Source organism: Hyalella azteca, unplaced genomic scaffold (assembly GCF_000764305.2).
Source record: "Hyalella azteca isolate HAZT.00-mixed unplaced genomic scaffold, Hazt_2.0.2 contig17993, whole genome shotgun sequence".
NCBI classification, from domain to species: Eukaryota; Metazoa; Arthropoda; class Malacostraca; order Amphipoda; family Hyalellidae; genus Hyalella; species Hyalella azteca.
The window spans coordinates 50,086-64,556 of record NW_025947752.1 but is presented as its reverse complement, the minus strand read 5'-3'; the positions used below and the strand labels follow the sequence as shown (position 1 = coordinate 64,556).

Below are 14,471 nucleotides of genomic sequence, written 5' to 3'. Positions count from 1 at the left end.
CTTACAAATGTTATCACCTTGTATTCTAAACTTATACCTGTCTTGCTATCGCCAGCCATGAAGCTGATGACGGCACTGGTAGACGTGGCGCTAACTGTGTCAGTAAACCACGACAACACGCAGCGCCAGTACGAATCTGAGCGCCAGAAGACAAGAGAGAAGAGGGCCAACGATCGCCTCGAGAACCTCATGACCAAACGGCAGGAGCTCGAGGAGAACACAGATGAGATCAAGAACATGCTTACTTACATGTTCAAGTCGGTGTTCGTCCATCGTTATAGGTGCGTTCAAATGCAGGGGTTGGTTCATTGTTTTATCCTTTGGTTAACTGTCGTTAACTCTTATTACCAGGCCTTTTGCCACTGAGATCATTGACGCCGTCTATGTACCGGTATTCGTAAACGAATGTTTGAAATTCCGCTTGCAAATATTCATTTCTTGGGCATTCTATTGTTTTGTTATGTATGTTGATTGACCTTTTGTCCCAATTAGATAAGTTCTGCACGATGTTATTTTATTGAAGACTACAACTATGTCTTGCTTAATTGGCATCACTCTCGATGACAGGGACACTCTACCTGAAATTCGAAGCATTTGCATGGCTGAAATTGGTCTGTGGATGAAGAAGTTTCATCAAAATTTCTTGGACGACACCTACCTGAAATACATCGGATGGACTCTGCATGATAAGGTAAGTAATTGCATCATTTTGCAGATTTGATATTTTTATTAGTGCCGCACTCGATCTAAACGACTTCCATCGAAAATTTTCGCGAATTTTCGGATCTTGTATTTCGGAAGCATCTCGTATACTAGAAGAAAACGTCAATCCAACTGAAATAATTTTGTTAAAATATGTTTGTTAGCTTTCATCCCGTCTGTGCTGCAAATTCTTTGCAAAATACCATTCTTTTACTTATTAGGATTGAATATTGTTTTTACTCTACTTTCTTCTTTAGGTATTGTTGGAGAGACTTAATTATTTGTTAAACTTTTTTTAAACCTCACCTGCGTTGATAAAAGCCTCGTCCAGAAATATTTTGAGCATTGAGCTCATAGGCTGGCAACGCTAGAGAAATTCCAACTGACATTTTCCAAAGCTTTCAAATCAATTTTAAATAAAATACTTAAAAAAACTTTAAAAAAAAAACACGTTTTTCTTGTGGACTAAAAAGTAGAAAATAAATTATGGCTCTGTGAGTATTAATTATCGATACGCTGCCGCAGGAATTATTACAGATTTTTACATGACTTATTATTAGGTTAGGTTAAGTTAGGTTAGGTTAGGAAATAATTCATGCAAAAATCTGTAATAATTCCTACGGCAGCGTATCGATAATTAATACTCACATTCCAAACTTCATGCAGATCCGTTAAGTATTGAAGGAATTATGAGTAGCCCAGTTGCTGAAAAAATACGTTTATTGGTTTTAATTAAAAATAATTCATGTAAAAATCTGTAATAATTCCTGCGCCAGCGTATCGATAATTAATACTCATATTCCAAAATTCATACAGATCCGTTAAGTATTTAAGGAATTATGAGTGGCCCAGTTGCGCGAGTCCGCAGGCGAGTCCGCTGGCGAGTCCGTAGAATTGTCGATCGAGTGTAGCCAATGCTCCAGCCAGTATAGTATTCAAGGAGGCTGCACCCCGGCATGCGCCTACCTCCAAACTTACCCCGATTCTCCTCCCAAACGAACATATCTGGACCTGTACCTAACCTCATTGGCTTTAGCCGTGGTTGAAATAATACAAATGTATAATTTCAACCATGGCTTAATTAAGCAAAGTGGGGAGGTAAGAGCATGCTTTGGTAAATAATTGGTATAGCCTCCGTGAAGATTATACTGGCTGAAGCGTAGTGTGACTAAATTGATTCGTTTTAAATTTGTTAAAGATCGGTTTCCATTTGAAAAAGTCATGCGTGAAATGTTTGCCCTGAAAATTCGTCTGACAATTTTTCTATCAACTCAACCTTGGTCACATCGATATGTTTCCATGTTAAGATGCTATATTTTTGGTCCCGCCGAAAGCTTGTTTACACTTTACAGAAGCGATCGTTTGAGTTTTGACTTTACCAGTGACGGATTGTAGGTGCTATATGCTTATTCTTAGGAATATTGTGTTTTATTTCAAGTGCCTCTGTATTTAAGAATAAAATAAATGCTTTGGTAGAATAAAGTTCCGTTTTTTCCAAAGCGTGCATATGTGATTCAAATCTTTAAATCTGAGCAACAGTTTTTGGTAAGCGTAAGTTGGTAATGTTTTATGTCTGGATTATTTTTTGAATTATTCTATACTTCTATAGTAGTCTATACTCAAAATACTTTATACTATAGCCTATGGCCCTATGCCATAATGCCACATAGGCTAATTAATGGGATATAGACTTATTGGTTGTTACTCTTGTTAGTTTTAAAAATTTGAGAATAACAGAAGTTACAGAACCGTGAATAGCCAGAATAGGTAGGTAGGATATATTGGGCTACTCTGCCAACTCATGACTCAAGAGTCAAGACTTAACTTCAAATTGCTATGCTCAAAGTCAAACAGTTGAGTCAAACTAGAACAGTACCTATAACAGAGATGCAAAATGTATTTATTAGAAAATGAATTGTTCTATTAGTTTTAGCCAGTGGCCCAGTTACTGAGTTAGCCTAATTAGACAATTTCAATCAATTTTATTTTAGGTATAGTCAGCAATTTAAATGGCAAAATAAAACATGTGATTCAGAATTCACATATGATACATTTTAGGCTTATTCCATCATGTCAATCAATTGGGAAATATTCAAAGTTTGACTCCAATATAGGCCTACTTCATTTTTTTCCTCTTGCTCAGACTTGCTCATGCTGTAGGACGGTAGGACCTAGTACTGAGTAACTACGTACTACCTAGTGTTGCAATTTGCAAATGCAAAATTTTTAATAGACTTGAAAGTTGAAGTTGTTGCTTGTTGGCAACTTAGCAAGTGTCAGTTGTCACTTGTCACTGTGTTGCATTGTGTTGCCAAAATTGAGATTTTAGGCCTAAATTTTCACCAATATTATTGAGGATTTGTTAACCAGACCCAATTAGGAATAGGTAACAGGCAAATTTGGCCTATAATTGAGGGGTAAAAATGCATGTTTTGCACTTGCAAGATCTTCTGAAGGCATAAATTTTGCTACTGAAGCGTCGCCAAAGATCTTGCAATATTCATGCACTCTCTGCACAGTGGATCTAGGCCTACTCTCTGAACCACAACCGCATTTATTGAGCCATGGTTTTCTGGATTTGTAAGCAGTGATTCCATTTTTTTGAGCTGTGGATTTCATATCCTGCATGAGGCATGAGCTATTTACAAGCCAGTAAAGCCACAAACTGATTTGCCAATGCCTGTGAGGCTGTGCACATGTTTCCCTAAATCTCTAATTTTACCCTAAGAACTGCAACAATAAGACATGTCTTTACTTTAGAGGCAACAAAACATGTGATTATCATTGATGCAGTCTGATGTGACTGCAACTTAGTGGCAACTATGCGCTATGCCATCTCCTAAGTCCAATGAAATGTTTTGGGTTGACTTGTTAACTGTTCTGCAGAATATTTTGGCGCCGGCGGTAGCCTGGTATTAGGTACTACTGATTGCAGAAGTTGAAATTTTTTGAAATGACACGTTTGTTAACCATGATTTCTTAAAAAAAAATATATGGCATTTGAGCCAAGAGATTGCATACCTAGTGAAATTATATGATATTAGAGCCGCAATATTTCAGACAAGTAGGACTTTTTGCAACTAGCACAGCAGGTATTATCTTGGTCATGGTCCTACTGACCTGCTCAATGGTAGAATTTTATTACTATGCTGATTGCTGAATGTTGTACATTTTCCTTACTGACTTTGTATTTTATGCAGTTAACTCCCCACAATGTTGAGACGAGGAGGCAAGAGAATCCGGATGGATGAGCCCCCACCGGAGTATGATGAGCCTCCAATGACCCCAATGACTCCAGCTGGATCAGAAATCCAAGAGCCCCACACTCCATTTACTGCATACACTCCCTATGCTTCTGATACTCCATTGCACCAGTAAGATTTGATTATAATCTGTTGTGATACCTCCTTAATCTTAAGCTTTTTCTTTTACCATAGTTCTACTCCAGACTACTCATATATGCTTGGGTAACTAACAGAGGCAAAGGTACTTTTATAATTGAGGATAGTTTTTTTAACTTCCTTAATTGAGTAGCTTTTTAATGGCCCTTATTTGTATCCCTTTGACATCAGAGAATTCATATCCTTGTAAAATGGTTACGTTCATTAAACACAAACTCTTTATTTTAGAACATTGTGTAAAAGTTAACTAGGTAAATACTAGTCATTACTCTGGATATATTTGTTAGCAATGCTGTTCACATTTCTACACACTGTGAATGGGATGCATTTGTTTCATTGAAATATATTACTTGCATGCATATGGTTTCATTCATTTGTGCAGAGCTCTTTATATATTTGTTGGAAATTTTTTCAAACTTTTCTTTCTTTGCAGCAGTGAATATCAAGCTGGTGCTTACGGACAACCAACTTATGAACATGAACATCAACAATTGCAACAGCAGCACTTACAGCACCAGATTCAACACCAACAGCAGCTTCTGCATCATCAGCTTCCTCCTGAACAACACCAGCTCTCATCTCCGTTAGCTGCACCATCAGTGTACCCAGACTACCTGCAGCAGCAACAGCAGCTGCAAATGAGGCAGCTATCACCTTCTCATGCCCTCCATCATCAGCCTCAGCCTGACCACCATGTTCCCTTATCTGGGCCTGCTGCTCCTGAAGAGCAGCACAGCCAACATTTGCATATGGCGCCATCTGCTGAGTATGCTGCTCCGACTGCCAGTAGTGCCTATGACTACCCTTCTCAAGTAAGTTCAGAAGAGCATTCACGTAAAAAATTGTGCAATGTTTTTATCAGCTAGGTATAGTTCTTAATCGTTATGATCAAATCACAACTTTGTTGGTGAAAAGAGAACAAACATTCTGATTAAAATTACCATTTAATGCCCCTTCAGATGAATCTACAAATACCTACCTGTGAGTTCTTTACATTATGCCACCACCTTGAGATTGTATCATATTGCATCTATTCCTCGCAGTAGGTATAATAGCATTTGTTAAGTCAACACTAAATAAATCTGTGTTTACGTAGGTATGTGTTCAAATATGGACTGATCTATTTTTTCTCCTTAGTATGCCATGGATTTGGTCCAAAAGGTAAGTTGATACAAAAAAGTTGTTTGCTCAAGCTTGACTAGCATACCACATTTGTCTTTTAAATATCGCACTAGATTATTATTCTCTGAACCATAATTTTACCTATTTTTTTATCAGAATCTTGGTCAATAAGGATGCTTTCAACCAACTTTTTATTTCAGAATTCAACAAATTCTGATCAGCAACAGTCACACGAGGCTCTAGAAGCATCCGAGTCCTCCCAGCCCTCCATGGTTGAGTCTGAGGACGCTGCTCCTGCTGCTGCTCCTCCACTGATGGCTGATGCTGTCCCCGAGCAGCAAGCTTCTGCTACTGGTTAGCTTGGATACACTGGTTTAGTTTTATAATGCTAATGATATTGATTTTCACTAAAGCTTTTACCATTGTCTTTCTACATCGTCTCCTCAATTGGGTACACTTTCAATTATAATAAAAAGGAAACTCTTGCTTTTAATTGTAAGTTTTGCTGCCATTGTCTTCTCTTGGACATTAAAATTCGTTTGCATTGAATGTACATAAATGTAATAAGAAGATATAATAAATGTTATAAATATGCAGAATCAAGAAAGAGCGTGTGCTCTTTATACACTCCTAGCGACAGAAGCAACTCCAGTTAATAGTTCCACATCCATGCATAATTTTCATATAAATGCATATTGTTCTTGTCGTTTGACTGGATGATTGTCTAGTCCTGTAGGCCAAGAACTTTAACAAAAAGGAGAATGAGGATGACGTACCTAGGTAGCATTTTTCCATTATGTATTCCATGACCATGACTGCCTGCAGATGTCTTTGTTTTCATGTTTTATTTACACTTTATCTCTGGGTGAATATGGCGCCAGATTATTAGGTATTATCTGGCACTAACTGCAAACCACTGCAGTGGCCAAAGCCTATGTCTCGAGGTGGTTATTATAAAATTAAGCACCAATTTATCTTCTGACCAATTTATTTTTCGTACCTAAAAAGTAGTTATTGTCAGCGGTCAATTGATTCAAGTAAATTATTTTTTCTAGGTTTATTACCTTGTAAATTAAAATTGATTTATTTGCCTATATGGAACAGTGTCCGCAATTATTGATGATCTGCATGGTTATCACAAGCTTGAGGAGGAATGCTCATGTATATTTGTTGGCACATGTTGACTGTTGGAATGTTTTGATTATTGACATATTTTGATGGTTGACATACGTACGTTTAATGTTGACATATGTTGACTGTTGACGTATGTTGAGTTTCGACACTTATTAACAGACTCCGAGGCGCCGGCGAACACGAGCGGCACCACCATACCTGGGTCTTATCTGCCAGTGGAAGAATTGCTGGGGAATTTGTTGTCATATTTTTTGAACCAAAAAAGTGGATATTGTCAGCGGTCAATTGGTTCAAGTAAATTCTTGCATTTATTTTTTAAGGTTTATTGCTTTATAAATTAAAATTGATTTATTTACCTATGTGGAACAGTGCCCGCAATTATTGATGATCTGCGTGGTTGTCACAAGCTTGAGGAAAAATACTCAGAAGATATATTTGTTGAAACGATTGTTGACATATGTTGACTGTTGACATATCTTGACTGTTGACATATGTTGAGTGTTGACATGTTGGCATATGTTGACTGTTGACATATGTTTGGTGTTGACATACGTTGGCATATGTTGACTGTTGGCATATGTTGACTGTTGGCATATGTTGACTGTTGACATATGTTGACTGTTGTTGACATATGTTGACTGTTGACATGGGTATGTTTAGTGCCGACATATGTTGACTGTTGACGTATGTTGAGTTTCGACACTTATTAACAGACTCCGAGGCGCCGGCGAACACGAGCGGCGCCACCATACCTGGGTCAGAGGGCGACAACGTGAGTGTGGGCGGCGACCCCGAAGACGAGGGCCGCGGGGCTGATGGTGACGATGAAGATGATGATGACGACGATGATGAGGATGATGATGACGAAGATGATGATGACGTGCCTGGCGGACGTAAAGAAACACCGCCTCAGAATTACGAGCCCATCCCGCGCCTCACGATCTCCATCAGAGGCCAGAAAAAAGGACGCGGTCGCGGGAAAATCGGTTAGTTGTTCTGCTTCACACAATATTTACGTAAGGATTGTCATGTTGATGTTCATCACTAATCTCACTTTTGCGCATTGGTGAAGTTTTGGAAAGTACACTTTTCAATGAATAATTTGTCAAATACATTGTCTTGAAGACCGTCTCCCTATTGCAGTTAATATTGTAATACTTATTGATAGTTTTTAGCGCATTTTCTCATTTATGAAAAAATGCACTATTGTGCTCGCCATGTCCGTCACCGTCTGTGTCTGTCCGTCCTTGACTTCATGTTTTCGTCGACGAGAAAATACGCTTTCTGTCACTCACTGCAGTGAGTACTGAGTTATATTTTTTGACCATGTCCTTGTGGTCATTAATTCCCAGGCTTAACATGAGCTCTAAATGACTTGAAGATTCGACTTTCTTAAAAATTTGTGCAATCACCTTGAACATGGCAGTCAACAATTAACTTAAATAATTTGCTTATATAGCAATCGTAGTAGTAGTTATCAGAAAATGTATATTATGGTGTTTGTTCTGCAGCTGCGAGCATCAAGAAAATAGGCGACGTTGTGGTTGGCAGCAGCAGCCCTCCGCACGCGCCCCCCGAGCCTGAACAGAAGCGGGGCCGCGGCCGCCCCAGCAAGAAAGCTCCTGCTGGTGGAGCTGCTGAAGGAGGTGCTGCAGGAGGCGCGTTCCGAGCTTCTGACGAGGACAGCAGCCTGTATGCGGTTGTCAAGTCCGGCCGAGCTGCGCTCGCTGTCAGTCCAATATTGAATTATTTACTAATATTAATTTATTTTATTTAATATCTTGTGCAGTGGTTCATTTTTACGAGAAGCAGTATCTTGCCACTTCATCCACGTGCCGAGTACATTGGTTGTGTGAAATTCAGAATTTTGTCAAAAATTGTTTGTGTATGACCGTCTAAATGCATATTTCCTATGTTAGTTTCATAGGAGTCTCCTTTGGCGTCACGGACAATTGAAATTTGTTCTAAAGTCATTTTAGCATCGTATCTGTACGATCATCCAATTAATTGATTGGCGGTCGCTCATAACTGGCACAGGTCAAGAAAAATGCAGGTTAACCTGCTACTTGGGCTTACTTTCTAAACCTGGGTCCATACTCTAAAAAACTCCAAATTTGGCCATACTCTCTCAGCCGATCATTCAAAGCATTTCAAGCTAAACCCAACATTTACGGACAAGAAAGCAGCTGTTGCATGGGCTTTGGCAAATTGTGATAGTATGGCCCTGATAAGCTATTTTAGTTATCCTGCTACTTATTGCACCCAACACGTACGCAACAGCTTAAAACGCTAAAGCTTTTTATTTATGCGATCTGTAAAAGATGTGCTCCCTCTTATAAGTTTTGCAGTTGATTATGATTAACCTATGCTGATTAACTGAGGCTTCATTCTTTGATTGCTAGTAAATGTTGAGAAGTTTCACAATAAATGAGGTCTGCATTAGTGCATAATTTGCTATTTAATTAAAGTTGAATAACGTTTTCATGCCTCAGCAAACCGTGGACGACTGGATCGACCACTACAAGGAGAGCCGCGACGCCGCCCTGCTGCGCCTCATGCAGTTCTTCATCGACAGCGCTGGCTGCAAGGGCCGCATCACCCCCACCATGCAGGTACTGCCCCCACCATGCAGGTACTGCCTCCACCATGCAGGTACTGCCCTCCAACATGCAGGTACTGCCTCCACGATTCACAGGGATTCAGAGCGTCCATCTCACGCTCCCTTAGCTGTTGAAAAATATTGGGATTATATATGTGATTTCTTTTTTCTTTAGTTTTAATTACTAGCTTCAATTTATTTCCATTGCATTTTGTATAGATTAGTACAATTGAAATTTACTCCTATAAAAATGTGTAATTAATTTTGTGTCTGAGTCATTTCCTTAACATGACAAGAATCCCCCGTCACAGTTTTGCAACGAGAGATGTTCATGTTATGGCTCATCATATCCTTATTAACTTAACTTAATCGTTATTCATTATATTAATTATTTGTTCCCTATATTTATATTATATTTGTCCCCCCCCGCCCAGGCCACCATGGAGCATGCAGAGATCATTCGACGCATGACAGAAGAGTTTGAGGAAGAGAGCGGCGAATATCCCCTCATCCAGACCGGCCAAATGTGGAAGAAGTTCCGCAGCAACTTCTGTGAATTTGTGCAAGTGAGTGCTGGTCTTATTTGTGCAAGTGGGTTATGCACTTATTTGAATCAATGGAGGCTTGATTCTTGGTTGTATTGCCCTATGTTGTCATGGATGAAAAGTGGCGTTGCTAATCCAAATCTGGACGTTGCCAATCCAAGTGTGACGTGGCTAATTCAAGTGTGGCGTGGCTAATCTAAGTCGTGGCATGGCTAATTCAAGTGTGACGTGGCTAATTCAAGTGTGACGTGGCTAATTCAAGTGTGACGTGGCTAATGTAAGTCGGGGCGTGGCTAATCTAAGTCGTGGCTCAGTTCATCTCTCGGTCTCGTTTGTGGGGGGCGCTGGTAGCCGTCGAGGGTTGTGCTTTGGCATGGCCTTGTGTTGTTCCATAAAAACAAACTTAGGGCATATGTTACCTGGGGGGGGGGGTGATCTTGAGGTCATGCTTGATTTATTGATGGCTCTAATTGATTTCTGAATGATGTGAACATTTAAGTCAATAGTGCACGGTCGCAATCTATTCTTTAATAAACTTGCGCATTAACTTTATATTCATTATTTTATGTTATTGAAGTTTTGTTTTGATTGTTCCCAGGTGCTGGTGAAACAATGTCAGTATTCCATCATCTACGACCAATATCTCATGGACAACGTCATCTCTCTGCTCACTGGTTTGTCCGACTCCCAAGTGCGAGCTTTCAGGCACACCGCAACCCTCGCAGGTTGGTAGCTTCTGATTTTTTTCAAGTTTTTAAATTGTTCTGATATATTTTCCAGCTCCGAAGTAGGAAAATTTAATTTTTGTATAGAATACACTAAGGATTTCATGCTTCCTGAGGCCCCTGTGTAGTGATGTCTTCAATTTTAAGCTTTCTTCGAGACGCTAAATTTCGAGTTTTCCCTTTGAATGGCAAAGGCATCCTATCAAATGACTGCAATTATGAGGCTTAGCTTTGGGTGCAATTGTATTTATGGTAGAATAAATTTGATTAATTACTGTGTATGTTGATAGAGAAGAATCGTGAAATCTCTTGCAGTTGCAGCCACAAAGTTATATAGGCCCTTCGAGCATCTCCGGCACGCTGCAGTAATGAGTTAACCACATCTAAATACTTGGATCAATACTCAATCTGCTATTGCAACACGTTGTACTACCACGCGTCACTAGATCTATTTCGCGATGGCAACATGTTAACCTGTCATTATCATAATTATTTATTGAAGTATGTTGTTTTGAATTTGCATATCTCGGTTCTTGAGTGAGCAGCTGATGAGAGCACTATAGTGAACGCAACGTCATCATCAAAACTTACAAATGTTATCACCTTGTATTCTAAACTTATACCTGTCTTGCTATCGCCAGCCATGAAGCTGATGACGGCACTGGTAGACGTGGCGCTAACTGTGTCAGTAAACCACGACAACACGCAGCGCCAGTACGAATCTGAGCGCCAGAAGACAAGAGAGAAGAGGGCCAACGATCGCCTCGAGAACCTCATGACCAAACGGCAGGAGCTCGAGGAGAACACAGATGAGATCAAGAACATGCTTACTTACATGTTCAAGTCGGTGTTCGTCCATCGTTATAGGTGCGTTCAAATGCAGGGGTTGGTTCATTGTTTTATCCTTTGGTTAACTGTCGTTAACTCTTATTACCAGGCCTTTTGCCACTGAGATCATTGACGCCGTCTATGTACCGGTATTCGTAAACGAATGTTTGAAATTCCGCTTGCAAATATTCATTTCTTGGGCATTCTATTGTTTTGTTATGTATGTTGATTGACCTTTTGTCCCAATTAGATAAGTTCTGCACGATGTTATTTTATTGAAGACTACAACTATGTCTTGCTTAATTGGCATCACTCTCGATGACAGGGACACTCTACCTGAAATTCGAAGCATTTGCATGGCTGAAATTGGTCTGTGGATGAAGAAGTTTCATCAAAACTTCTTGGACGACACCTACCTGAAATACATCGGTACATGTTAACCTGTCATTATCATAATTATTTATTGAAGTATGTTGTTTTGAATTTGCATATCTCGGTTCTTGAGTGAGCAGCTGATGAGAGCACTATAGTGAACGCAACGTCATCATCAAAACTTACAAATGTTATCACCTTATTCTCTGAACTTATACCTGTCTTGCTATCGCCAGCCATGAAGCTGATGACGGCACTGGTAGACGTGGCGCTAACTGTGTCAGTAAACCACGACAACACGCAGCGCCAGTACGAATCTGAGCGCCAGAAGACCAGAGAGAAGAGGGCCAACGATCGCCTCGAGAACCTCATGACCAAACGGCAGGAGCTCGAGGAGAACACAGATGAGATCAAGAACATGCTTACTTACATGTTCAAGTCGGTGTTCGTCCATCGTTATAGGTGCGTTCAAATGCAGGGGTTGGTTCATTGTTTTATCCTTTGGTTAACTGTCGTTAACTCTTATTACCAGGCCTTTTGCCACTGAGATCATTGACGCCGTCTATGTACCGGTATTCGTAAACGAATGTTTGAAATTCCGCTTGCAAATATTCATTTCTTGGGCATTCTATTGTTTTGTTATGTATGTTGATTGACCTTTTGTCCCAATTAGATAAGTTCTGCACGATGTTATTTTATTGAAGACTACAACTATGTCTTGCTTAATTGGCATCACTCTCGATGACAGGGACACTCTACCTGAAATTCGAAGCATTTGCATGGCCGAAATTGGTCTGTGGATGAAGAAGTTTCATCAAAACTTCTTGGACGACACCTACCTGAAATACATCGGCTGGACGCTGCATGATAAGGCAAGTAATTGCATCATTCCCCAGTTTCAAATTTTTATGTATTAGTGACGCACTCAATTTAAACGACTTCATCAAAAATGTTCGCGATGTGAAGGATCTCGTATACTGGAAACAACGTCGATCAAACTAAATTAATTTTGTTCAGATGTTTGTTTCCTTTTACCTTTATTTTACTTATTAGAATTGAATATTGGTTTAACTCTACTTTCTTCATCGGGTGTTGTTGGAGAGACTTAATTATCCGTTACACTTTTTTAAACCTCACCTGCGTTTATAAAAGCCTCGTCCAGAAATACTTTGAGCATAGAGCTCATCGGCTGGCAACGCTAGAGAAATTCCAACTGACATTTTCCTAAGCTTTCAAATGAATTTAAAAATCGATTGCTATTCTCCAAAGAAACAACAAATTTTTATAGCAATAACCCTAAGATTTATTAGCATCTAAAGATAACATTTTAAGTTTGTTTTGCCGTTATTCCAATTTTTGTTTGTGTTCTCAGGTCGGAGATGTACGCCTGAAGTGCCTGCAGGCCCTGCAGCCGCTCTACGCCAGTGAGGAACTGAAAGGCAAACTCGAGCTCTTCACCAGCAAGTTCAAAGACAGGGTCGTCGCCATGACGCTGGATAAGGATTACGATGTTGCTGTGCAGGTGAACATCTGAAAAATATTCTAGTTTTTCTTCAGTTGAGGGCATCATGTTAGCTTCTTATTTGCTTTGATATAAAGGTCATATTTTATTAACTCACGTTCCGAGTACACTGATCCTGTCTTGGTGATTTACTGGAAATCTTTCCTTCCATCTGGAATTTTTTTTTATTTTTTTTGTGTGTTAACCAAGCCATGGTTATTAAAACCCTATACCTACATCTCACCTCCTCACCGACGAACGACGCCTGATATTCGTCCCCCGCAGGCGGTACGGCTGGTGATCTCGATCCTGAAGTACCACCGCGACATCCTGACTGACAAGGACTGCGAGCACGTGTACGAGTTGGTGTACTCGTCGCACCGCGCCGTGGCGCAGGCCGCCGGCGAGTTCCTCAACGAGCGTCTCTTCATCCCTGAGGACGAGGCTGGCGAGGTCACCAGGACCAAGCGTGGCAAGAAGAGGAGGCCCAACACGCCGCTCATCAGGGACCTCGTCCAGTTCTTCATCGAGTCCGAGGTGAATATATGTCTGAATATTGGTTCTATATCGTATAGGTAATATGTTGTAAGTCGTAGAGGTGAATATGTCTTGCAGAATAATGACCAATCTTCTGCTACGTCAGGTTCTTCCTTTGTGCTCTTTTCGATCAAGTACTGAAGGAGATTTTTTCTGAGCTGATTTTGTCATGATGGTTCTTATTTGTTGCATTGTGCTAGTTATAATGGTCTTAATAATGACTAATAAATTAGTTGCCTATTCATCTTAATGAGTAAAAAGTCCATGTTTTTAAGAAATGAAATGATTTTTTATTTTCTCTTGATTTTCTATCATTGATATTGAGCGTGGCCACTAAGTCTTGCTATGATCTGTGCAGCTGCACGCTCACGGAGCATACCTCGTTGACTCGCTGATCGACAGCAACCCGATGATGAAAGACTGGGAGTGTATGACGGACCTGCTGCTGGAGGAACCAGGCCCTGAGGAGGAGCCTCTTGATGACAGGCAAGAGACGTCGCTGATCGAGCTCATGGTTTGCTGCATCAAACAAGCAGCCACTGGCGAGCCTCCCGTCGGCCGAGGTTCCAACAGGAAGATGAACATGAGTGCTAAGGAACTCAAGCAGGTATATTTACTTCCAATGCATGTTCTTTTTTCTGGATTTTTTTTGCCTTTTGGCTTATCTAATGTGTATATTTGGTGTCCTAAACCTAAAGCACTCAGTGGGCATAAATATATATTTTTTAAACTACTTGTGATCATTTTTTTAACGTATTTGTGTACAGTACAATTCCTGTTCTGTTCTGCTTTCTAGAAATCCCTGTTTTAAACTGGGTGTTATCTTTGATTTTAAGATTTTTGAGCATTTGATGCCTATATTTCCGACAATTGTCAACTTCGAGGATTAAAGATTCTTGAACAAATATCGGACCTGATTTATTGACCTGAATGAATCTGAAGTTCAGATTATTAGTATCAAGTTCAATTTTCTTATGACTTTTGGTTAGTTGAGCTTTTCATTTT

At 39.9% G+C, this 14,471-nt stretch overlaps 1 protein-coding gene across 3 annotated transcripts in view; it reads left to right on the top strand.

The window, feature by feature from the left end:
• The first annotated feature begins 2,052 nt into the window (after positions 1-2,052).
• LOC108672007 (cohesin subunit SA-2) overlaps positions 2,053-14,471 on the top strand; it is a 19,555-nt gene continuing 7,136 nt past the window's right edge. Inside the window, exons 1-17 of one of the 3 annotated variants that reach the window (XM_047885480.1) lie at positions 2,053-2,247; positions 3,903-4,076; positions 4,537-4,915; positions 5,241-5,264; positions 5,426-5,579; positions 6,519-6,561; positions 7,116-7,345; positions 7,871-8,088; positions 8,852-8,971; positions 9,393-9,524; positions 10,102-10,228; positions 10,870-11,095; positions 11,382-11,481; positions 12,277-12,300; positions 12,801-12,950; positions 13,215-13,466; positions 13,825-14,073. In XM_047885480.1, coding sequence (XP_047741436.1) covers positions 3,916-4,076; positions 4,537-4,915; positions 5,241-5,264; positions 5,426-5,579; positions 6,519-6,561; positions 7,116-7,345; positions 7,871-8,088; positions 8,852-8,971; positions 9,393-9,524; positions 10,102-10,228; positions 10,870-11,095; positions 11,382-11,481; positions 12,277-12,300; positions 12,801-12,950; positions 13,215-13,466; positions 13,825-14,073 — 2,589 coding nt within the window. In that variant the 5' untranslated portion in view covers positions 2,053-2,247; positions 3,903-3,915. Of the gene's footprint in view, positions 2,248-3,902; positions 4,077-4,536; positions 4,916-5,240; positions 5,265-5,425; positions 5,580-6,518; positions 6,562-7,072; positions 7,346-7,870; positions 8,089-8,851; positions 8,972-9,392; positions 9,525-10,101; positions 10,229-10,869; positions 11,096-11,381; positions 11,482-12,276; positions 12,301-12,800; positions 12,951-13,214; positions 13,467-13,824; positions 14,074-14,471 lie in introns of all 3 variants that reach the window. The other 2 variants (XM_047885481.1, XM_018159618.2) reach the window with 2 other exon arrangements.